The sequence below is a fragment of the Ascaphus truei genome, chromosome 2, assembly GCF_040206685.1.
Source record: "Ascaphus truei isolate aAscTru1 chromosome 2, aAscTru1.hap1, whole genome shotgun sequence".
Lineage (NCBI taxonomy): Eukaryota > Metazoa > Chordata > Amphibia > Anura > Ascaphidae > Ascaphus > Ascaphus truei.
The window spans coordinates 259395308-259419605 of record NC_134484.1 but is presented as its reverse complement, the minus strand read 5'-3'; the positions used below and the strand labels follow the sequence as shown (position 1 = coordinate 259419605).

The 24298-nt window shown below is 48.3% G+C and overlaps 1 protein-coding gene across 8 annotated transcripts in view; it reads right to left on the bottom strand.

Annotated features, from left to right (window-relative positions):
* Nucleotides 1-24298, bottom strand: part of MTRR (5-methyltetrahydrofolate-homocysteine methyltransferase reductase) — a 92462-nt gene that overhangs the window by 22507 nt on the left and 45657 nt on the right. For all 8 annotated transcript variants that reach the window (XM_075586173.1, XM_075586180.1, XM_075586175.1 and 5 more), the window contains one exon: nt 15527-15680. In XM_075586173.1, coding sequence (XP_075442288.1) covers nt 15527-15680 — 154 coding nt within the window. The remainder of the gene's footprint in view (nt 1-15526; nt 15681-24298) is intronic.

The following is a 24298-nucleotide window of genomic DNA, read 5'->3' as shown; positions in this document are numbered from 1 at the left end:
GTCCTAAAATCTAGACTGATAAAAAGGTACTGTACAATAACAAAGACAAACATGACCAGCGAATAATTCAGTGATTCTGTAGTTGTAGTTATGAGGAATGAGTTACAGAGCAGGATCTAGAAAATCACAAGATGGGTAATTAGATCAAATAATCAGGATATAAATAGTAAAAGGACTGTTGAAAAAAAAAAAAGTTAGTATATGTAAAAATGTACCTTTGACAACCAAAACAACATGTACAGTATCTAGCCCATAAAATTATCTTTATGTGCTGTGATAAATTTGTGAACAAACTCAATGTATTATTATGCAGAAAAAAAAAGGACTTGAAATGTATTGTAAAAACAGAAATTTTACAGATAAATTATTTTCTCTTGGTCCCTACATGGCAGCGCATGACATGAGGGAATAGGCTTTGCCCATTTGAAGATACGACACAGACTGACCTGTTTGCCGCCTTATAAAGCCCCCTCCCCCCACCCCATATGTCAGCTTGTGGGTCAGTTGTATGGCTAGCCAAGCTGAACTATATGCACCCCCAAAAAAACATCAAGGGTAATATACTGTAATGTAAAAGACAAGGAAAATGTATGCAAAAATCTACATAAGAAAAAGACAAGGAGAAAACAAATTATGGGTGGTTATTTTTTCTCTCCTGTCCCTTCATGCCAGCACATGACATGAGGGAATGTTCCAGAGCAGCCCCCCCTAGAGAAATATTGGATTGAGAAAATTATAGTGACACTGCTTCATGAAAGACTTTCTTTCCAAAGGCAGCTTCTGCTGATGCAGATACATTTAGCTGGGAGTGTTTTGCGAATGTATGTAGGAAAGACCAGGTTGCCGCTTTGCAGATGTCTGCTTTTTCATAGTCCAGGAAGTCACGACTACTCAGGCAGAGTGAGCCTTCAAAGAAATTGGCTGTGAACTCCCTGACGCTTTATAAGCCTGTATAATGGAGCTTTCTAATCCCTCTGTGTAAGGTCCCGCGCTGCGAGGACTCCTGCTCTCGGCATCCCCTTACCTTCTCCTCCGCTGCCCCGAACCCTCGGCAGCGTTCCTCTGCCGTCAGCGTCACCCCCGCGGCTGCTCCCTCACTTCCGGGTCGTGCGCGTCATCCTTACAGGTGCGCTCGCGGACCCAAGCCTCTCTTACCTGGTGTCCGGAGCCTGGTCCCGCCTCCTCCATTCAGGCATGTGCACCAGCGCGCTTTCCAGCCCCAGCTCGACAGGGTCCGTCCGCCCCCCTTGCTTATCTCTCCTATCAGGGTTAACCCCTGGACCGCACCTCCGCTCCTCCCTTTCCTCTGATAGGTCCCAGCCCACTATTTAGCCTGGTCTCCCCATTCCTTCAGTGCTCTGCATAACTACTGTACCTTGGTGCTGTCTGCTTCTGCTTGGCTCTCTTGTGTTTCAGTCCCTGCTCCTGTCCCTGGATACTCTGATGACCTCCCAAGATTTAGACCTTGGCTTTGGACTTCAACCACACTGCTCTCTGGACCCCTCCGATTTGGCTTTTGACCCTCTACCTCGCTGTCTTCTATATCCCTTGGACTCGGCAAACGGACCTCTACGACGCAACTCTCTCCTCGACCCAGGCTTACGGACACTCTACCACGCTCCTCTCTCTACTCCTAGACCATTGGGTTACGGACTTAACTCTTCTACGTCGGATTTGGCAAGTACCGATCTTATTCTATTTTTGTTCCCTGGACCAGCTACGCTACTTCCATACTCCGGCCGTGCTCCCGTTTACTGTTAGGTGTGTGGTATTTGTCCTTTCCACCTCAGTCCCGGGGTCTCGTCTGGCTTGTGGGCAGGCCGAGCGTTAAATTATGCAGAGCCCATCAGACCCAGACCCCCCTAAGGTGGAGGATACCCTGACCACTATCTCCAAACACTTCACCTTTTTGGGCAATCAGGTTACCGCTCTTAACCAACAGGTTGCTACTTTAACCTCTCAAATGCCCCAGGTTAACGCCTCCAGTTCCGTTATCCCTCCCACTGTTTCCCGAGAAGGTGCAGGCACTTCGGAGTTGCGAATCCCTACGCCTAGTAAATACGCTGGAGACCCGCTTGCTTGCCGTGGATTTTTAAACCAGTGCGAGATATCATTCGAACTGTCACCTTCTTGCTTCCCCACGGACCGAACCAAGGTAGCTTATATTTTTTCCCTTCTCACCGGGGACGCCTTGGCCTGGGCTTCACCAATCTGGGAGTTAAGACCTGAACTAATTTACAGCTTTCCCAACTTTAAGAGAGAGTTTTGTTTAGTTTTTGATACCCCTGGACGTACTGCTGCGGCCAAGTTTATTCGAGCATTTGCCCGTTCTTGGCCGCAGCAGTAGCCTGGCGCGCGCCCGAGAGTGACGGGCGCGCGCCGAAGCAGCGGAAGAGCGCCCTCCGATCGGGGCGCTCTCCCTACCGCTGCCGGGTCCGCCGGGTCCCCCGGAACCCCCTGCCGCTGTCCCGCGATCGCGGGACACCAGGGCTCCCTCGGGGAGCCCCTGGACGCGCGTGCAGGGGGCGCACGCTCCCGAAGACGCGTGACCGTGCGTCTATGACGCGCGGCACGCCGAGGGGCGGCCACTAGCAAGCCGGGAAATCTACCGGCTTGCGGATCTGGCCGCAGAGTAATAAAGCGTGTCGGTAGTGTAGTGATATGGCCGCTTCTTCCTTGTTCCATATTTCACAGGGTCAGAAATCTGGCACGATACGCTCTGGAATTCCGGACAATGGCGGCTGAGACTGATTGGAACGATGGTGCACTTTCCGCGGCTTTCTGGCAAGGGCTTTCGGAATCCTTAAAGGACGAACTGGCGGCTTGTGAGAGGCCATCCTCATTAGAGGCCCTGATCGCTTTGTGCATCAGGGTGGATCAACGACTTCTGGAAAGGCGGGTCGAACTTCAACGTCCTCGTACTGCTGTCTCTACGCCTTCTGCTTCCAGGTATCCTGCTCCAGCCTTACCGGCATTGGACGCTCCTGAACCCATGCAACTGGGCAGCCATCAACTTTCGTCTACAGAACGACTTCGTCGGAGGAATGAGGGCCTGTGCTTTTGTTGCGGATCTCCTGGGCACATCTTGCCGCGTTGTCCCTTGAGGCCGGGAAACGCCAGCACCCAGTAAGATATGAGGGGATTTCACTGGGTACTATCTCTTCCTTCCCCTCTCCCGCACAGGATCTCCCAAAGCGCATCTTACTTCCTGTCCTCAAGTACGTCAACATCCAAATCCCTGCCCTGGCCTTCCTCGATTCCGGATCCGGAGGGAATTTCATGAACCATGCTTTTGCTATTCAGTACAACATCCCTCTCCGGGAGAAGGCCATTCTGGTCGGGTTGGAGGCTATCGATGGTCGACCTCTTCAGCCAGCCTTTATTTCCTTGGAGACAATTCCCATTGAACTATGAAGGATGGACACTTGGAATTCATTACTTTTGATGTCATCCATTCCCCTTCGGTTCAACTCATTCTGGGCCTACAGTGGCTACAACTCCACAACTCCATTATCGATTGGACTGCCGAGTTCCCCATCCGATGGAGATCTCCTCAGGTGGAATTGCTTCCTCCGTCCCCTACGGTTTGGGCTGTCTTGGAGACCTCTACCCCGCAAGAGGCCACCCTACGGAGGTTTATTCGGAGTTCCTGGACGTCTTCAGTAAGACTAAATCCGAGGAGCTTCCCCCTCATCGCCCTTTCGACTGCCCGATTGACTTGATTCCGGGTGCCCCCTTTCCCAAAGCCAGGTCTTATCCCCTATCTTTGCCTGAGACGGAGGCCATGGCCGAATATATCACGGAGAACCTTCAAAAAGGCTTTATCCGGAAATCCACCTCCCCCGTCGGAGCAGGATTTTTCTTTGTAAAAAAGAAAGATGGAACGCTTCGCCCGTGCATCGATTTCCGCAGCCTAAATAAGATTACCATCAAGAATCGCTACCCATTGCCTCTTATCCCCGAGCTCTTCGATAGGTTGCAAGGCTCGACGATCTTTTCTAAACTTGATTTACGGGGGGCCTATAACCTTATTCGCATCCACAGTGGTGACGAGTGGAAGACCGCGTTCAACACGCGCAGTCGCCACTATGAGTACCTGGTGATGCCGTTTGGGTTGTGCAAAGCCCCTGCAGTTTTCCAAGACTTTATGAATTAAGTTTTCCGTGATCTTTTGAATTTATTTGTGATTATCTACTTGGATGATATCCTCATCTTTTCCAAAACCCTCGAGGAACACATTCTCCATACCAAGATGGTACTCTCTCGTCTACGGGCCAATAGGCTCTATGCCAAGATGGAGAAGTGTGTATTTCATCAATCCTCAACCACTTTCCTGGGATACATTGTCTCGGACCAGGGGTTCACCATGGATCCGGAGAAGCTCAAATCTAAACTCGAATGGCCACAACCCAAATCTTTGAAGGTGATTCAGCGTTTCCTTGGCTTCGCAAACTATTATAGGAAGTTCATTGCTGGTTTTTCTACTTTGGTAGCACCCATTACGGCCCTTACTAAAAAAGGGGCCGATCCTTCCTCTTGGCCGCCGGAGGCCAGTCGTGCCTTTGAGTCTCTCAAAAGAACATTTGTCTCGGCCCCCATTCTGCGACATCCTGTCCCCACCCTCCCCTTTACCCTAGAAGTCGACCCTTCTGACGTGGGAGCCGGTGCAGTTCTCTCTCAAAGAACCACCCCCGAAGATAAACTACACCCCTGCGGGTTTTTTTCCAAGAAGATTTCTTCAGCAGAAAGAAATTACGACGTGGGGAATAGGGAGTTGTTGGCCATCAAGATGGCATTGCAAGAATGGAGACATCTTCTAGAAGGAACCAAGGAACCCATTCTGATCCTCATGGACCACAAAAATCTTTCTTACATTGAGGGTGCCTGTTGCCTTGGTCCCCGTCAGGCGTTGTTCTTCTCAAGGTTTAACTTCGTCATCTCTTATATTCCTGGGACTAAGAATATCAAAGCTAATGCATTGTCTCGTCAGTTCAACACTGAGGAGAAGTTGCAGGCCATCCCAGAGTGTATTCTGTCCCCCCGATTGTTTATCTCTGTCGCTTCCTTTGACATACTGGATAAAAATTTGGTGTCTCAATCACAGGTCCCCGAAGGACTAGAGGTTCCTGATGAATGTCTTTACGCACCCCCACGTTTTCATCTTAAAATTCTTGAATGGGGTCACTCCTCCAGATCTGCCGGCCATCACGGCTTTAAGAAGACTACGGACCTGATCCGGCAAACTTTCTGGTGGCCCAATATGGTAAAGGACATTCAAACTTTCACCTCCTCTTGGCCAGTCTGCGCCCAAAATAAATCAGTCCGTCAAAAGCCTTCTGGTCTACTCCAACCTCTTCCTGTCCCGGACCATACTTGGAGTCACATTGCCATGGACTTCATCGTGGATCTTCCCCTTCTAACGGTATGACTACTATCCTAGTGGTCATCGACAGATTCTCCAGGCAAGCTCATTTTGTTCCCCTCAAGGGTTTACCATATTCAAGTACTCTGTCTATATCTTTGTAAAAGAGATTTTCCGTATTCATGGCGTTCCGCTGTCCATTGTCTCGGACCGTGGTACTCAATTTGTTTCGAAGTTCTGGCGCGCGTTTTCCCAGAGGCTGGGCATTACTCTCCTTTTTTCCTCAGGCTATCACCCCCAAACTAATGGGCAGACTGAACACATGAATCAGTCCCTCGAACAATATTTGCATTGTTTTTCTTCCGATTCTCAGGATAATTGGGCAGAATTACTTCCTTGGGCGGAATTTGCGATTAACTCTCTCAAGAATGAGTCCACTCAAGAATCACCGTTCTTTGTAAACTATGGATTTCACCCTGCCCGCCTACCTATGCATTCATCCAGTTCTGGAGTTCCTGCAGCAGATGTTAGGGTAACCATGTTACAGGACTCGTGGAGGAGGATTCAAACAGCTTTACAGGAATCTGTCCTAATACAGAAGAGACAGACAGATCGGCTTCGGCGGGAGGCTCATAAGTTCGTACCTGGAGAGAAGGTCTGGCTTTCTTCAAAAAATATCAAACTGAAAGCCCCAACCCCTAAACTGTCTCCCAGGTTCCTGGGTCCATACTCCATTCTGAGACAAATTAATCCTGTGGCCTATCAGCTTCTGTTGCCCCCCTCCATGAAGATCTCACCCAACTTCCATGTCTCGCTCTTGAAACCTTTCATCCAAGGCACACGATTTGCTCATCCTTCACTTTGTTCTCCTCCCGCCATAGTACCAGGGCAACAGGAATTCGAAATTCAGTCCATCATTGACTCTCGCATCTCCAGGGGCAAGCTCCAGTTTTTCGTCCACTGGAAAGGATACGGACCTCAGGTTCGTTCTTGGGTCTCGCATGCTGATCTCCACGCTCCGTTCCTACTCAAACGATTCCACCAAAAATTTCCCCTCAGACCTTGGATGGATCGTCCGGAGTCCGACCCTCAAGGGGGGGGGGTACTGTAAGGTCCCGCGCTGCGAGGACTCCCGCTCTCAGCGTCCCCTTAACTTTTTCCTCCGCTGCCCCGAACCCTCGGCAGCGTTCCTCTGCCGTCAGCGTCACTCCCCCGCGGCTTCTCCCTCACTTCCGGGTTGCGTGCGTCATCCTTACAGGTGTGCGCGGACCCAAGCCTCTCTTACCTGGCGTCCGGAGCCTGGTCCCGCCTCCTCCATCCAGGCATGCGCACCAGCACGCTTTCCAGCCCCAGTTCGACCGGGTCCGCCCCCTGGCTTCTCCTATCAGGGTTAACCCCTGGACCGCACCGCCGCTCCTCCCTTTCCTCTGATAGGTCCCAGACCACTATTTAGCCTGGTCTCCCCATTCCTTCAGTGCTGTGCATAGCTACTGTACCTTGGTGCTGTCTGCTTCTGCTTGGCTCTCTTGTGTTTCAGTCCCTGCTCCTGTCCCTGGATACTCTGATGACCTCCCTGGATTTCGACCTTGGCTTTGGACTTCGACCATGCTGCTCTCTGGACTACTCGGATTTGGCTTTTGACCCTCTACCTCGCAGTCTTCTATATCCCTTGGACTCGGCAAACGGACCTCTACGACGCAGCTCTCTCCTCGACCCAGGCTTACGGACAGTCTACCACGCTCCTCTCTCTACTCCAGACCTTTGGCTTACTGTGACGGTTCAGGGGATTCGTGCTTCCCAATGTGTCCCCGTCACCCCTGCTCCCTCTGCCTCTGACCTTCCCCCCTCGCCTCCTCGTCCATCTGTCCCTTCTTTCCGCACCCGCTCCTCTGCGGCGTGCCCGGACGCGCGGCCAGCTGTCACGCGCGTTCCCGCAAGGTGCGCACACATCTTCAAACACCCGATCCCCTCCGCGGCACTAACAGCTCGCGGCGTCTCTCTATTTCCCCACCTGCCACATTACCTCCTTCTGCCGCTTCTCCTGCTCTCTCGCCTTCCTTGGTGAGCGCCCCCACGCCGCGACGCTCCTCGCGCTCCCTGGCACATACTGTGCGCGCGCATCCAACCCTTACAGAGGCCGCGTGCACACGCTCCAGATATAGGCCTTCCCAGAGCTCTGGCTCCGCCTCCCATAGCACACAAGCCATATCCCTGTGTGATTCACCTGTCTCCTCCCTTGCTCTTTCTGACCTATCCCTGCAACCTCTCAATCAACCCTCCGCTCCTCCTTCCTCTCCCATTGGTGCTCCCTCCTTTATAATCCTAGTCTGTCCTCTAGTTCATTGCTCTGCATAGCTTCTAGTGACCCCTGTGTGTGCAGTCTCTATGCTTGGCTCTCCTGTCTGTTTCAGCGCTGGTTCCTGTCCCTGCTTACCTTCGGATCTCCCTGGCTTGAACTCTGCTTTGAATTGGACTACCCTGCTTTCTCCTGCCCTTGAACCCTGCATTCGGATACCACTACGATGCCTTCTGCAATCCTTGAACTCTGGCTTACGGACATCACCACGCTGCTCTCTATTACCCCTGAACTCTCGCACACGGACATTACTATCCAAACTCTGGCATCCTGGACGTTGCAAGTATACGTTCACCCTTTCTCAACAGGCCCGGCAACGCATTACCACACTCCGGGCCGCCCTCACTGCTGTGGGTGCGTGTTATAACTTTACCCACCTCAGTACTGGGGACTGGCCAGGTCTGCGGGCATACAGGTGTTACATTATGCAAAGCCCAATAAATGCAGACCCCCCTGAGGTGGGCCAAGGTGTTTCCTTGGAACATTTACAATTTGTCAGTAGCCAACTGACCACTGTCTCGCAACAACTTGCTAATCTGTCTCTCCAGGAAACCCCAGCTGCCCCGTCACCTCCTGTCTCAGTGACCTACGGTAACTCAGGACCACGTATACCACCTCCCAACCGGTATGATGGGGACACTCTCGCTTGCCGTGGATTCCTAAACCAATGCGAGGTTCAATTTGAAATGTCTCCCTCTCTTTTTCCTACCGGCCGTACCAAGGTGGCCTACATTTACGCCTTACACACTGGCGACACCCTCGCTTGGGCTTCTCCCCTCTGGGAGCACAAATCTGAGTTGACCCAAGATTATACAAAATTTAGGCATGAATTTCAACAGGTGTTTGACACACCCGCACGTAGGGAGACGGCATCTTTTTCTTTGTTCCACATCACACAAGCTTGAAGATCTGCTGCTAAGTACGCAATAGAGTTCCGCACCCTCGCCGCAGAAACTCAATGGAACGACGAGGCACTTGGCGCAGCATATTGGCACAGTCTGTGATACTTTAAAAGATGATCTCGCAGCTCACGCCCGGCCGTCCTCTCTGGAACAACTAATTACACTCAGCATACGTATGGATCAACGTACCCAAGAACGACGTCACGAGCGACACTGTTCCCGTTCTCTTCCTCCTTCCTCTGTCTCTCACAGGTCTCCTGCTTCACCCTTCCTGGCGTTAGACGCTCCTGAGCCGATGCAAATCGGTAGCCAACAACCACGGGCTGCGGAGAGAATGCAACGTCGTCAGAAGGGACTCTGTTACTATTGTGGTTCCCCAAAACATCGGCTCCAGAACTGTTCCCTGAAGCCGGGAAAATGGGAACACCCAGGAAAGGTAGAGGGGCTTTTACTGGGTACAATCTCTTCTTGTCCCTCTCTCCCTAAGGATCTCCCAAAGAAACTCATGCTTCCTGTAACGCTGACGGGCCCTGACCTTCTATTAGAAGTAAAAGCTTACATTGACTCCGGGTCTGGCGGTAACATCCTGGATCACACCTTCGCCTCTGAGAATCAAATCCCTCTGGTCAAGAGAAAAGCGCCCATTGGTCTTGAAGCTATTGATGGACGTCCGCTTCAGCTAGCCTTCCTCATCTGGGAGTCCATCCCACTTACGTTGACCACTGCGGATGGTCATAAGGAGGTAATAGTTTTTGATGTCTTCCATTCTCCTACCGTCCAGGTTATACTAGGATTGCCTTGGTTACAGCTCCACAATCCGCCCATAGATTGGACCGATGTCTTACCTATCCAATGGCCTACCTCCTCCGAGGAAGTGTCTACCACTCCTCCTGCTGCTGTGCTCGCTGGTTCTGATACCATCCCTTCCAACCTGTCCATTCTGCTGACAGTGTATCACGAGTTCCTGGATGTCTACAAGCTGAGGTACTGCCTCCCCTTCGTCACTACGATTGTCCGATTGATTTAATTCCAGGAACCATCCTCCCGAAGTCGAAGTCGTATCCCTTATCCGTTCCTGAAACCGAGGCTATGACGTCTTACAACCAAGAAAATTTGGAAAAAGGATTCATACGCAACTCCACCTCCCCCGCTGGGGCAGGCTTCTTCTTCGTGAAGAAGAAGGATGGATCCCCAAGACCCTGTATCGACTTTCGCGGACTCAACAAAATTACGGTAAAAAAACGATATCCTCTTCCCCTAATTTCTGAACTATTCGACCGTCTACAAGGAGCTTCTATGTTCTCCAAACTCGATTTAAGAGGGGCTTATAACCTCATTCGTATAAGACATGGGGATGAATGGAAAACCGCGTTTAATATGCGATCTGGACATTATGAGTATTTAGTGATGCCCTTCGGGCTATGCAATGCTCCTGCCGTTTTCAAAGAGTTCATGAACGATATCTTCCGGGACGTGTTGGGAACATTTGTTATCGTATATTTGGATGACATCCTCATTTTCTCTAAGGATTTAGAGGAGCACAGTCGCCATACCAAACTGGTACTCTCTAGGCTTCGTGCTAATCGCCTCTATGCTAAAATGGAGAAATGTTTGTTCCACCAGACGTCCACAGCCTTCCTAGGCTATATCATCTCTAACCAAGGTTTTTCTATGGATTCAGAGAAATTGAAGTCTGTCCTCGACTGGCCGCTGCCGAATTCTCTCAAGGCCGTGCAGCGCTTCCTTGGCTTTGCCAATTATTACCGGAAGTTCATCCGTAATTTCTCTACCATTGCTTTACCCATCACCGCCTTGACTAAGAAGGGTGCTGATCCTACGACTTGGTCTCCCAAAGCCATTAACGCCTTCGAGTTTCTCAAGAAGGCCTTCATCTCTGCACCCATCCTACGACATCCAGAAACTTCGCTTCCCTTCACGTTAGAAGTTGACGCCTCTGATGTGGGAGCCGGTGCAGTACTCTCTGAGAGATCCTCTCCCTAGGAGAAGCTCCATCCCGGTGGTTTTTTTTCTTGAAAGTTCTCGTCAGCCGAGAGAAATTATGATGTTGGGAATCGTGAGCTATTGGAAATTAAATTGGCTCTTCAGGAATGGAGGCATCTTCTCGAAGGCACCAAGGAGCCTATTGCCATCCTCACCGATCACAAAAATTTACTGTATATTGAGGGGGCTCGACGATTAGGATCTCGTCAGGCTCGTTGGTCACTATTTTTCTCTCGTTTCAACTATACCATTTCTTATATTCCCGGTACCAAAAATATCAAAGCAGACGCTCTCTCTCGCCAGTTCGCTACGGAGAACGACTCTAACGAATCCTCTGAATCTATTCTCCCCGCCAAATGCATAATTTCTGATAATAATTTTGATGTTTTGAATGCAATCAACAAAGCCCCGGTTCACATTCTCAGGAGATTTAGGGTGCCAGAGGGACGCTTATATGCAGCTCCACGTTTTCGCCACAAGATTCTACTTTGGGGACAATCTTCTAGATCGGCCGGTCATCCAGGCTTCAAGAGGACAGCGGATCTTATTAAACGGACCTTTTGGTGGCCTAAGATGAACGAGGACATTTTCGATTTCAACAGAGCTTGTCCGGTCTGTGCCCAGAGTAAATCCGCCCATCACAAACCTTCTGGTCTCCTCATGCCTCTTCCCATTCCGGAGCAACCTTGGAAACACATCTCTATGGACTTTATTGTCGAGCTTCCCAATTCTAAAGGAATGAATATCATTCTTGTTGTAGTAGATAGATTTTCCAAGCATTCACACTTTATACCACTCAAGGGCCTCCCTAATTCTGCTACTTTGGCCGATATTTTTTCTAAGGACATTTTCAGATTACACGGTGTTCCTATTTCAATTGTTTCTGACAGAGGTTCTCAATTCATCTCTAAATTTTGGCGTGTGTTTTCCCAGAGACTTGGGATTTTCCTTCTATTTTCTTCTGGATACCACTCTCAGACCAACGGTCAAACGGAAAGAATGAATCAGACCTTAGAGCAGTATCTCAGATGTTTCGTCTCCGAATCTCAAGACAACTGGGTGGATCTATTACCTTGGGCCGAGTTTGCAATTAACTCTCTTAAAAATGAATCTACGCAAGAGTCCCCTTTCTTCATTAATCTTGGATTCCACCCTAGCAGTCTTCCCCTCTCCTCCCTCCCTTCTGGTGTTCCCGCAGCGGATTCTCATGTCTCTACTCTTTAGAATCTTCCTCCAAGAATTTTGAAGACTCTACAAACTGCGGTCTCAAGACAAAAAACAAAGGCAGATTGACGACGCCAACCAGACCCTTCGTTTAAACCCGGAGACAGAGTGTGGTTATCCTCAAAAAATATAAGGCTCAAGACTCCGTCTCTGAAATTGGCCCCAAGATTCTTGGGTCCCTTTAAGATCCTTGAGAGGATCAATCCGGTCGCATACCGTTTGGCACTTCCTCCCACCATGAGGATTCCTTCAGCGTTCCATTTGTCATTACTCAAACCGGTTATCCAAAGTGCTCACTTCCCGGATTGTTCCCAAAACCCAACCCTGTGACCATTCATGGACAGCAGGAATATGAGGTTCACTCCATAATCGATTCCCGTTGGTCCAGAAACAAGTTACAGTTCCTTGTTCACTGGAAGGGTTATGGTCCAGAGGAACGTTCCTCGATTCCTTCTCGCCATATTCACGCTCCCAAACTTCTCTGGCAATTTCATCGGAAATTCCCCCGGAAGCCATGGCAGGATCGTCCAGAGATCGATCCTCAAGGGGGGGATACTGTGACGGTTCAGGGGATTCGTGCTTCCCAATGTGTCCCCGTCACCCCTGCTCCCTCTGCCTCTGACCTTCCCCCCTTGCCTCCTCGTCCATCTGTCCCTTCTTCTTCCCGCACCCGTTCCTCTGCGGCATGCCCGGACGCACGTCCAGCTGTGACGCGTGTTCCCCGCAAGGTGCGCACACATCTTCAAACACCCGATCCCCTCTGCGGCACTCACAGCTCGTGGCGTCTCTCTATTTCCCCACCTGCCACATGACCTCCTTCTGCCGCTTCTCCTGCTCTCGCCTTCCTTGGCGAGCGCCCCTGCGGCGCGACGCTCCTCGCGCTCCCTGGCACACCCTGTGCGCGCGCATCCAACCCTTACAGAGGGCGCGCACACACGCTCCAGATATAGGCCTTCCCAGAGCTCTGGCTCCGCCTCCCATAGCGTACAAGCCATATCCCTGTGTGATTCACCTGTCTCCTCCCTTGCTCTTTCTGACCTATCCCTGCAACCTCTCACTCAACCCTCCGCTCCTCCTTCCTCTCCCATTGGTGCCCCCTCCTTTATAATCCCTGTCTGTCCTCTAGCTCATTGCTCTGCATAGCTTCTTGTGACGCCTGTGTTTGCAGTCACTATGCTTGGCTCTCCTGTCTGTTTCAGCGTTGGTTCCTGTCCCTGCTTACCTTTGGATCTCCATGGCTTGAACTCTGCTTTGAATTGGACTACCCTGCTTTCTCCTGCCCTTGAACCCTGCATTCGGATACCACTACGCTGCCTTCACCATTCCTTGAACACTGGCTTACGGACATCACCACGCTGCTCTCTATTATCCCTGAACTCTGGCACACGGACATTACTATCCAAACTCTGGCATCCTGGACGTTGCAAGTATACGTTAACCCTTTCTCAACAGGCCCGGCAACGCATTACCACACTCCGGGCACGCCCTCACTGCTGTGGGTGCGTGTTATAACCTTACCCACCTCAGTACTGGGGACTGGCCAGGTCTGCGGGCATACATGCGTTACACTTACGGACTTAACTCTTCTACGTCGGATTTGGCAAGTACCGAACTTATTCTATTTTTGTTCCCTGGACCAGCTACGCTACTTCCACACTCCGGCCGCGCCCCCGTTTACTGTTAGGTGTGTGGTATTTGTCCTTTCCACCTCAGTCCCGGAGTCTCGTCTGGTTTGTGGGCAGGCCGAGCATTACAATCTGGCTATAGCTGTCTTCCATACTGTTTTTCCCTTTTGTTGCCCTGAAGAGAGGAGAAATAAACTTCTGGATCTTCTAAAATGTACGTCGGGGTCAAGTGACGTCATTCCGCTGACGGTCAAGCGCGCAAGTTTGGATGAGCAGGCAGATCAGTTTCGGAGCTTTACAGCGGGTGCACATGAGCTCTGAAACCAGGTCGTATGGTTACCCCATTACACTTTACCTCCTGTGTAGACACATTGTTACCTCATATACAGCGAATACACGCTGGAGCTGATGGGTTACTGTATGTTGTTTGGTCTCACTGATCAGTCTAGTGGGCAATTGTACCTGTATGGTTACACTGTATTTACGGTGTCTATATCCACTTACAACTGCCTCCTTCTTGCGGCCAGGGAATTTATTATTATCACTGTATATTATCAATCACGTGTTTCGTCACATTTTTAACCTAGTGATTTATTAAAACTTCATTATTTTTATCTTCTGTGCTCGTGTGATCAAGTTGTGGTCTACCCTATTTGGAGGGTCAGCTGTTTCGAGCTTAAACTGCAGCCATATATCCACTGCTATGTTGGCCTACCATGAGTGCAGCTACTAGGGGCTCTGGTGACGCTCCGTGGTCACCATATTTTGTGTTTTGTAGATCTTTGTTTCTCCCTCCCCTATGCACCAGGTACCCTTATCTGTATCAATTTATGGTGAGTGATGTGTTTATATGTGTAGTCTCCCTCTTCTAAAAGGACTCAGTTCTTGGAGATATACTGTAGGCCTTTAGTACTCGCACAATGTCTAAAGTGGGCAGACATTCTTCTGAGTTTTGGGGTTTGAACATAAGGGAGGCATCACTATGTCTTGGTTAATGTTACATTATGAAATTGCTTTTGAGTGAAACGGTGGTAGTGGTCTGAAGACTACAACTAGTGTATCATAGGAAACATAAGAAACGCTAGTGAACTATTGAAATTATAATATTGATGAGGTGTTGCCCAAATGTATGACTAATATGATGAGAATCATGTAGTAACGAATAGTGTAGAAGTTTGATTCCTTAATTTCTTAGAAACCATTTTTTTCCATGGTTTCCCTGCTTGAGGCACAATAAATTCTATACTAAAACAAAGCCTACTTGTATTATTTATTGCTGAGCCTTTAGAAACCTTACATTGGACCGAATTCCATCTCCTTATACAAACCCCTAGTGGGCTGGGGTGTTAGCAAGCAGATGGGCAATTTATTGATTATTGGTAATAAGAAGTACAGTAAGAGAGCATTCATCTCGTCTGCAGGAGTTTCCTGTCCCAGCCGGCTCTTGCTTTCTGGCGCGCAGTGATATGACCTGCGCCTAGGCATATATGAAATTCAACTCCTGTGTGGTCGAGTCAACCACGTTCAACGTGCCGGCTTACAGAGCATCTGCATTTTCAGCACTGGGAATAAAAGGTACTGTATATGGCTGTGTGGGGAAGATTCTGCCCTCCGTATCCAGCTGAAATACGTGTCTGTTGTGGAGACATCAGACTGATCGGGCAGTAGTGCGGGTCCTGGGTGGGAGTTGGGCGCACAATGGCAGCCTGTGATTGAACTCCCCACCAGAGAATACCGAGAGCGTCTGTTTGGTTAAAGCGTAGGACACAGACCTCTGACCTAAAGCAGGCATAGGGGGTGTGCGCTTATAAGACCACGGACAGGTTAGAAGTCTGTATCCTACCTTCAGATGGGCCAGGCCTATTCCCTCATGTCATGCACTGACATGAAGGGACAGGACAGCAAATTTGATAAATCTTAGCCATATGGAAGTTAAGATTGCTGAACATTTGTCAATGTGAAGCAGCCAAGGCAGTCACTGAATTGATATAGTAGTTGAAGACTTCCCTTTCCTAAATGGCAATGCAAAGTCAATATTAAAAGAGTGACAGCTTACCTCTTTTCTTAGTGCCTGTTTTAACTCCCAAGCAGACCTGACAATCTTTCTTATCTGAAAGATCAAGCTTTTGAAGGAGTTCTGTCACTTCCCCTGCAGGGTTTGGGCAATTTATGCGAAAGGAATCTCCAGGCTGGTGTTCAATGTTAGTGTTCTGGAAAGAGAAAAAGGCACAAATTATAGAAGCAGAGTCTTTGAAATAGGTATACTGCATCTTACTTGGAAAACACAACAGATAGTGAGTGAGTGAATCGTTTTCAACCTATACCATGTGAAATCCAAGCGATCACCTGGGATTAAACCAAATAACTTTTCTAATAGAAGATAATCTCTGTTAGATTTATTATTTAACTACAGTAGTTTTAATGATCAATATTCTAAATTATTGCGTGTACAGTCATTCTTATATTGTAATATAAATCATGATATAATTGGATATTATATATATATATATATCTTATACTATATTAGTGAAAGCACTGTATGCCTGTCTGGATGTCCGGTGTCCCTAGGGGAAATCTCATTGGTCCCTTGGGCCGCCTGCCCCCGCACACCTCTCATTGGCCTGAGGTGGAGTGACGGGCCAAAAAAAACACACACACACACACACACACACACACACACACACACACACACACACACACTAGGGGGGGGGGGTGTTACATAAATTTTTCAGCGGTGCGCAAACTGTGGGGCACGCCCCCTTGGGGGGGCGCACGATTATGTAGGGGGAGCGCGAGCAGCTTGCAGGGAAACCTGGGGGCGCTCCGTGCTGCTGCTTCTATATCTGTGTCTTGCAGAGGGGGCGGGGCCAGAAGAACCGTGCTGCTGCTTCTATGTCTGTGTCTTGCAGAGGGGCGGGGCTTCTCTCTGCACACAGACAAGCCCTCCTTCTCTTCCTGTCTGCTTCCCGTGTTCAGCAGCATGGGGGGGTTGGGGGATCGGAGCATGTCGCCCCCCCAGGTGAAATTGTGGACTGATAAAGTGTGTGTGTGTGTTGGTGGTGGTGGTGGGGGGGGGAGTGATTGAGTGTGTGTGTGGGGGGATTGAGTGTGTGTGGGGGGTGGGGGGGATTGAGTGTGTGTGGGGGGTGGGGGGGATTGAGTGTGTGTGTGGGGGGGGATTGTGTGTGGGGGGATTGTGTGTGTGTGTGTGGGGGGGGATTGAGTGTGTGTGTGTGTGTGTGTGTGTGTGGGGGGGGATTGTGTGTGTGTGTGTGTGTGTGGGGGGGGGATTGTGTGTGTGTGTGTGGGGGGATCGTGTGTGTGTGTGTGTGTGGGGGGATTGAGTCCCCCCCTCCCTGCCCTTTGCCCCCCCCCTCCCTGCCCTTTGCCCCCCCTGCCCTTTGCCCCCCCCCCTCCCTGCCCTTTGCCCCCCCCCTTCCACTCCATGCCCCCTGCCCTTCCACGCCCGGGCAACACCGGGTATATCAGCTAGTATATATATATATATATATATATATAAATATAAAAATATATATATATATACAGTGTTCGACAAACCTATACATTTGCTCGCCCCGGGCGAGTGGATTTAACCCCCAGGCGAGTAAATATTGGCCCAAGCAGCACACGTTTGGTACTAGGTGGCGAGTAGATTTTTTTGTGTGGCGAGTAGATATTTTGGTGATTTGACAACCACTGTGTGTGTGTGTATATATATATATATATATATATATATATATATAAATATATATATATATATATATATATATATATATATATAATTTCCAATAAAGAATATCACTTGTGAGCACATTCACACATCTTAGACAGGTCTGCAACCCTGCCTTTCAACCATTATCACCTAGCATACAGTGCTCCCACTGCAGCAAGGGATTCTGGGAAATTACATACAAATGAGCACACGTCTCACCTTTTGCCTGGAATATCCATTCACATGGAGCCCATTTAAGCTGATGCATCGCCGTTCACACAGCTTTTAAACACAGCATGGGAAACAGCATGGGACTAGCAAAGCAAGTACAAACCACTCACAGACATGTTTCAACGTTGATGGGTATCAGTGTGAGGTTGGTTTATACTTGCTTTGAAATATTTCTAGGCTGGGTAGGTTTACCATATCACATTTTAAGTTATGGTGGGTGAAAAAGGCAACAAATAACCTCCACCGTTGGCATAAAGCCAATAAAGAATATCACTCACATGATGAATAGCACATTCACATGTTTTAGACAGGTCTGCAACCCTGCCGTTCACCATTATCACCTAGCATACAGTGCTTCCACTGTAAGGGATTCTGGGAAATTACATGTACCCAGTGATTAGTAGGAGATGGCAGTATGCCTGCTTTCCAGTATACGAGGAGTTAACCCAGCTGATTAAGCAGTCCACATGTGATCCTAATTAGTAAGCTCACCTGCCTTTAAAAAGAGGAAGAGGAAATGCCTCAGGGGCAGCATTCTCTCTCAGAAACCGAGAGGACAGGACAGACAGGACAGACCCAGGCTCCACAAACTTATGCTGTCCCAATGGAATAAAGCTCCCAGGTAAGGAGCCAAGTGGTTTTACCAAATATTGTTGGTCTGGTCTAGCTTAGCTAACCAGCTGGGTAGATAGGCGTAACCTAGTTTAGTTAGCTTCCCTAATCTGGGATAGGCTTTTGCTTATAATAAGTTTTACTTAAAGGGACAGAGCACCCATTGTTTTTGTTATATTTTTGGTCAAATAAATCCACCAACGTATTATTTCACCGGAAGAATTGTGTCTCCTCACTAATCACGGTCATCCTGCCACAAGATATATAATAGCACCTGTTTGTGCAGTGGTAATATAGTATAGGTATATATCAATATTCTATGGCCCCTTATGGGAGGTCAATCCAATAATAAATTGTAATCTAATTGAACTCTTTTAAACTGACAAAGCAAATGTCTTAAGTAAATAACATATGATACTATGAAGCAGTTAGCTAAATACAAAATGTTCTTGTGAATCAAAAATACATATAAATATATATATATAAAAATTACTTATGGAAAAAGTAAAAAATAGTTATAAAAAAGTGTCCAAGACTGAAAACCATATAGAATAAAGTCCACTGGAATAATGGTCACAATAGTTGATGCACATATCAGGATTTTGGCAGCCTTCTTTATGGGTACAACGACCTCTCTCCACAAACCTACATAGAAAACAAAATCAAAAAGCGTCCGATCCTTGTGCATTATCACTAAAAGAATTTGAATATTTTCCAACAATCACGATTAAAAACTCACAAACAGATGTAACCAGGCGTTTTATGAGATAAATATCATGTCCTAATCATGTTGTTAAGACTCTTCAGATTAACTGATTTCTTCAGGGGAAACGCTTAGGGCTACACGTGTCTCTGTTGCTAAAGGTGTTGTGAGCGGAGTTTGATACGAACTACACCGGAGAAGTGAGGGAAACCGCTGCCCCTAATGAGAAGTTCCCTGCCTGGAACAGAACTGAACTGATTTGGTGCTAGTTTCAGAGGACTGTCTAAAGATTGACACCACTGGGAGTGACCTGATTGGGACATGAGTATTTATCTTATAAAACATTTGATTACATCTGTTTGTGAGTTTTTAATCATGATTATTGGAAAATATAAAAATTATTTTAGTGATACTGCACTAGGATTGGGCGCTTTTTCTTTTTGAGATTATATATATATATATATATATATATATATATATATATATATATATATATACACACAGTGTTCGACAAACCTATACATTTGCTCGCCCCGGGCGAGTGGATTTAACCCCTGGGCGAGTAAATATTGGCCCAAGCAGTACACGTTTGGCACTAGGTGGCGAGTAGATTTTTTTGTGTGGCGAGTAAATTGTTTGGTGATTTGTCAACCACTGTGTATATATATATATATGTGACAGAAAATATAGACAGTGCCCTTCACACACTACACCTAAATTGCTGCAGCCCTGATAGATGTGGCAAGAAATTGCACCAGGCAAATATGCCCAATAAACAGTGGTGTGAAAATAACTAAATGTATTCTGGCAGGAAAAACTAAAAGTGACTATTAGATAAAAACACAAAAGCAAAAAAGAAGTGTGCATAACATATAAAAATAAAAATAAAAAAAAGCAATAAAAAAGATATTGCCAATTGATGTGGGTAAAAATGACACTGAGTGTCACTGGGACTTAACTAAAAAATGCAAATATAAATATAGGGATATCTGGCAGTGAGCCTACGGTGACAGGGCAGCTCCCAGCACCAGCGTGAGGAGGCAAGGACTTGCCTGAAGATTTTTTTCCGGTTTCAAGTGTGAGAAGAAAGGCTAAATGGCGGCTGCATGTGGAGATTGAGTGCTCACAAACACTAAGGATTATTCCCCTGGAGACAGCAGCTGACAGCAACATCCTTTTTGGAGCCAATACTGACACTCACACACAAAGAAGAGACCGAGGAGTCCTCAGTTGGTGCATGGGCAGGTCCCATAACATGCTTTATTTTATCAGACAAATTGTAAGTGTGCATTTGTCTTGTCCATGAGATATTAAAACTTTGTTCATCTGATTTTACACAAGGATCGGGCGCTTCTTTTCTCTTTTTCTCTAATATATATATATATATATATATATATATATATACATACAGGTATATATATATATATATATATATACATACATATAGATATACATACATACATACATACACACACACACGCAAAACTACTGCAATACTGTAGTATGTTTTTAGGTACATAGAAATCTTTAAATTATGATTCCATAGAATTGGGAAAGGATCTCTCTCTTTATTTTTAAAAGGCTTAAAGCTATTGGTTTTATGTTATGCAACATTATTACCAAGCGTTTCCGATTCAAAATACCATGAAACACATTTCACAGCAATGCATTGCTGGCCCTTTGAACAACAACAAAAGAGATACATACACTACAATTCGCAATCAACTGTATTATTTTGAAAAATTCAGTAATTTCTTTACATCGCCACGGTAATGGGGTACAAATATGCATTGCATTATTTTTACATACTGACATGACGTCTTCATTTATTTAGCAAAGATGTGTGATCCCGATATGGCCTTTGTTCACCAGGCACTTTCAAGCAAATCACTTTGGTTTCCTTTGCAACTGAACACACTTTACTTCCCACCAACTATCATTGCTACAAATCCATGAGATCATTCAACATACTTATTTTTTATTTAGACAATGCTGTCAGAAAGCAGCTTTGAGGTGCATAATTGGATAGAAAATTCACATGAGACTAATGGCAAGAGCGTGCATGGGTTTGTAGACTTCAGATTAATGCAGTGGTTTGTAAGATACAGTAAGCCACAGAAGATTTGGAATCAATGAACAAATATGAAAACAAGTTCCATATTTATTTATAAAATGGTTTACCAGGAAGTAATACGTTGAAAGTTGTCTTGTTTTCAAGTATGTTCTGGGCACAGAGTTATGACAGATAAATGGTTACAATGAACGAACAGGAGGTTATACATTATATTTAAATACATTTCATGAACAGTTAATATATGTTAAGGGCGTATTTAACAGTTGCAGACCAGATTAAAATGTGAGACAGCTGAAGCCTTAAAATAACTTTAGACTGGTGGCAGATTTGAGAGTCTCTGGTAGATTGTTCCAGTGGTGAGGTGCACGATAAGAGAGGAGGAGCGACTAGATTCTTTGTTGATCCTGGGACCGTGAACAGTGTTTTGGAGTCAGATCTCAGGTGATAAGTGCTGTGTGTGGTAGGGGTGGTCCGTTTGTTCAGATAAGCGAGTAGCTCGACCAGAAAGTGTCAGGAATCGGCATTCTCCACGCTCCCCACACAAAGCACCCCCTTCCCGCAGGGAGTCCCTGGACACACAAAACAAACCTGCCTTACCGGCCTCCACGGCTCCTCGCTCCTGCCGCCGTCGCGGGATCACTCCCCTCGGCGATTCCTCTGCTCAGCGCCGGGCGCGCCCACGCCCTCCTGCAGGCACACCTGCAGGCACACCTGCAGGCACACCTGCACCATCCACTGGCTCGGTTCACGCGCGTACACGAGTTACGGAGCACGCTCAGTCTGCACACTCTTCTGCCCGTCCCCCGGACCTCAGGCTCCGCCCCCGCACACTGCACGGGCATACTCAGGTTACCAACAAGACTCACCTGGCCTGTTATGCCTGCACCAATCTGCAGTGTCTCCCTGTAGCTCTTCCTGTCCCGCCTCCGTTCCTAATTGGACCTTCCTGCTTTACCTAGCTCCTCTCTGCTCTCAGTCTTTGCTCGACATAGTCTCTGTATGGAAGTACTTCAGGATTCTCTCAGTGTTTTCACAGGTTCTGACGCGGCTCGTACGACTACCCCCTCTGGCTCTCGATCTCGGCACTCCTTGGACAACGCTCACTCTGGTAACCCCTTGAACAATGACCTATCTCCATTCTCCACTCCCTGACTTCGGCGAGGCATCCTTCACTCTATCTCTACAACCGGTACCGGCAAGTATTGTCTACCTTACTACACCTGACCTGGCAACGCTTCATACCACACTCCGGACACGCTCCCTTTGCTGCGGGTGCGTATATTACCACTTCCCCCTTCAGCTCAGGGGACGGGTCTGGTCTGCGGGCAGCACCGGCGTAACAGAAAGTATTTGAAGTCAAGACTAGAAAAATTAACTTTTCGCCTAGACTCAAGTGATAGCCAATCTAGTTCTTTGAGCATTTTGCAGTGATGTGTGTTGTAATGACATTGTACAATGTGGCATATTCAGTTATAGAGCGTGTCTAGTTTGCCTAGGTGAATTTGGAGTGGCGCCCGAGAAGCGTTCTGACGCGAAACGAAAGTAGGTGGTGCGTGTGCAGTGACGTCACGGCATTAAGCAAAGAGAGGCGGCAACTTTGAAAGTGCTTTGCTGGGCACCTCTCTATACTGTACTACACAGGGAAATAAAATACTATACCCTGTATCAACCTAGTTTAAGAGGCTATAACTTTGATACGTGATCCATCGAGGCACCGTTTCTCATACAGGTAGATCTATACTGGATTTGTTACTTCGGATAAATGGAGAATTACACTCCAATATATTAAATATCTTCCACTAGCTCAAGAGGCATGCTCACGATACGGCGATCCACAGATACACCGTTCCTCATATGTTAAACATCAAATGTTACTGAGTGATCTCACCGGCCAAATATCGGCACGGTGTTCACAAAAGGGGGGACTACTCTAATTCTAATTGACAGAAGAATTGTAATGCCTCACTAAACTCCCCCCCCCCGGCATTACGGTTCAAAATAACTGTTAGGTGTTAACTGTGTACTGCTCATTCCATTTGTTTATTACTCACTGGCTATCATTCTATTTATTCCGTGACCACCTTTGATTTTAAAACATTTTTATTTTATCTTTGGTACAAGTCTGCCTGGTTTAGAGTATACCAAATTAGAGATATCATTATATCAATATATATATATACTAGCTGATAGACCCGGCGTTGCCCGGAATGTGAATCGATTTTTTTTTTAATGTTGTTTAGTGGTGGTGTGGGAAGAAGGGTTTTTGGGTGGGGGTGTGTGAAGAGGAAGGGTGGGTGAGGGTGTGTGAAGAGGAAGGTTGGTTGTGTGGGGGTGTGGGAAGAGGAAGGGTGGGTGGGGGTGTGGGAAGAGGAAGGTTGGGTGGGTGGGGGTGTGGGAAGAGGAAGGGTGGGTGGGATTGTGTGAAGAGGAAGGGTGGGTGGGAAGAGGAAGGGTGGGTGGGGGTTTGGGAAGAGGAAGGGTGGGTGGGTGGGGGTGTGGGAAGAGGAAGGGTGGGTGGGGGTGAAGAGGAAGGGTGGGTGGGTGTGAAGAGGAAGGGTGGTTGTGAAGAGGAAGGTTGGGAAGAGGAAGGGTGGGTGTGTGGGTGGGTGTGTGGGAAGAGGAAGGGTGGGTGTGTGGGTGGGTGGGAAGAGGAAGGGTGTGTGTGTTGGGAAGAGGAAGGGTGGGTGTGTGGGTGGGTGGGAAGAGGAAGGGTGGGTGGGTGTGAAGAGGGAGGGTGGTTGTGTGGGAAGAGGAAGGGTGGGTGGGAAGAGGAAGGGTGGGTGGGTGTGAAGAGGAAGGGTGGGTGGGTGGGTGTGAAGAGGAAGGGTGGGTGGGGGTGAAGAGGAAGGGTGGGTGTGTGGGTGGGTGTCAAGAGGAAGGGTGGGTGTGTGGGTGGGAAGAGGAAGGGTGGGTGTGTGGGTGGGTGGGTGGGAAGAGGAAGGGTGGGTGTGTGAGAGGAAGGGTGGGTGGGTGGGTGGGAAGAGGAAGGGTGGGTGGGTGGGAAGAGGAAGGGTGGGTGGGTGGGAAGAGGAAGGGTGGGTGGGAGGAATAAGAGGAAGGGTGGGTGGGTGGGTGGGTGGGAAGAGGAAGGGTGGGTGGGTGGGTGTTTGGGTGGGAAGAGGAAGGGTGGGTGGGTGGGAAGAGGAAGGGTGGGTGGGAGGAATAAGAGGAAGGGTGGGTGGGTGGGTGGGTGGGAAGAGGAAGGGTGGGTGGGTGGGTGGGTGTTTGGGTGGGAAGAGGAAGGGTGGGTGGGTGGGAAGAGGATGGGTGGGTGGGAAGAGGGTGGGTGGGTGGGAAGAGGAAGGGTGGGTGGGTGGGTAGAGGAAGGGTGGGTGTGTGGGAAGAGGAAGGGTGGGTGGGTGGGAAGAGGAAGGGTGTGTGTGTGGGTGGGTGGGAAGAGGAAGGGTGGGTGTGTGGGTGGGTGGGAAGAGGAAGGGTGGGTGTGTGGGAAGAGGAAGGGTGGGTGTGTGTTTGAGGAAGGGTGGGTGTGTGGGTG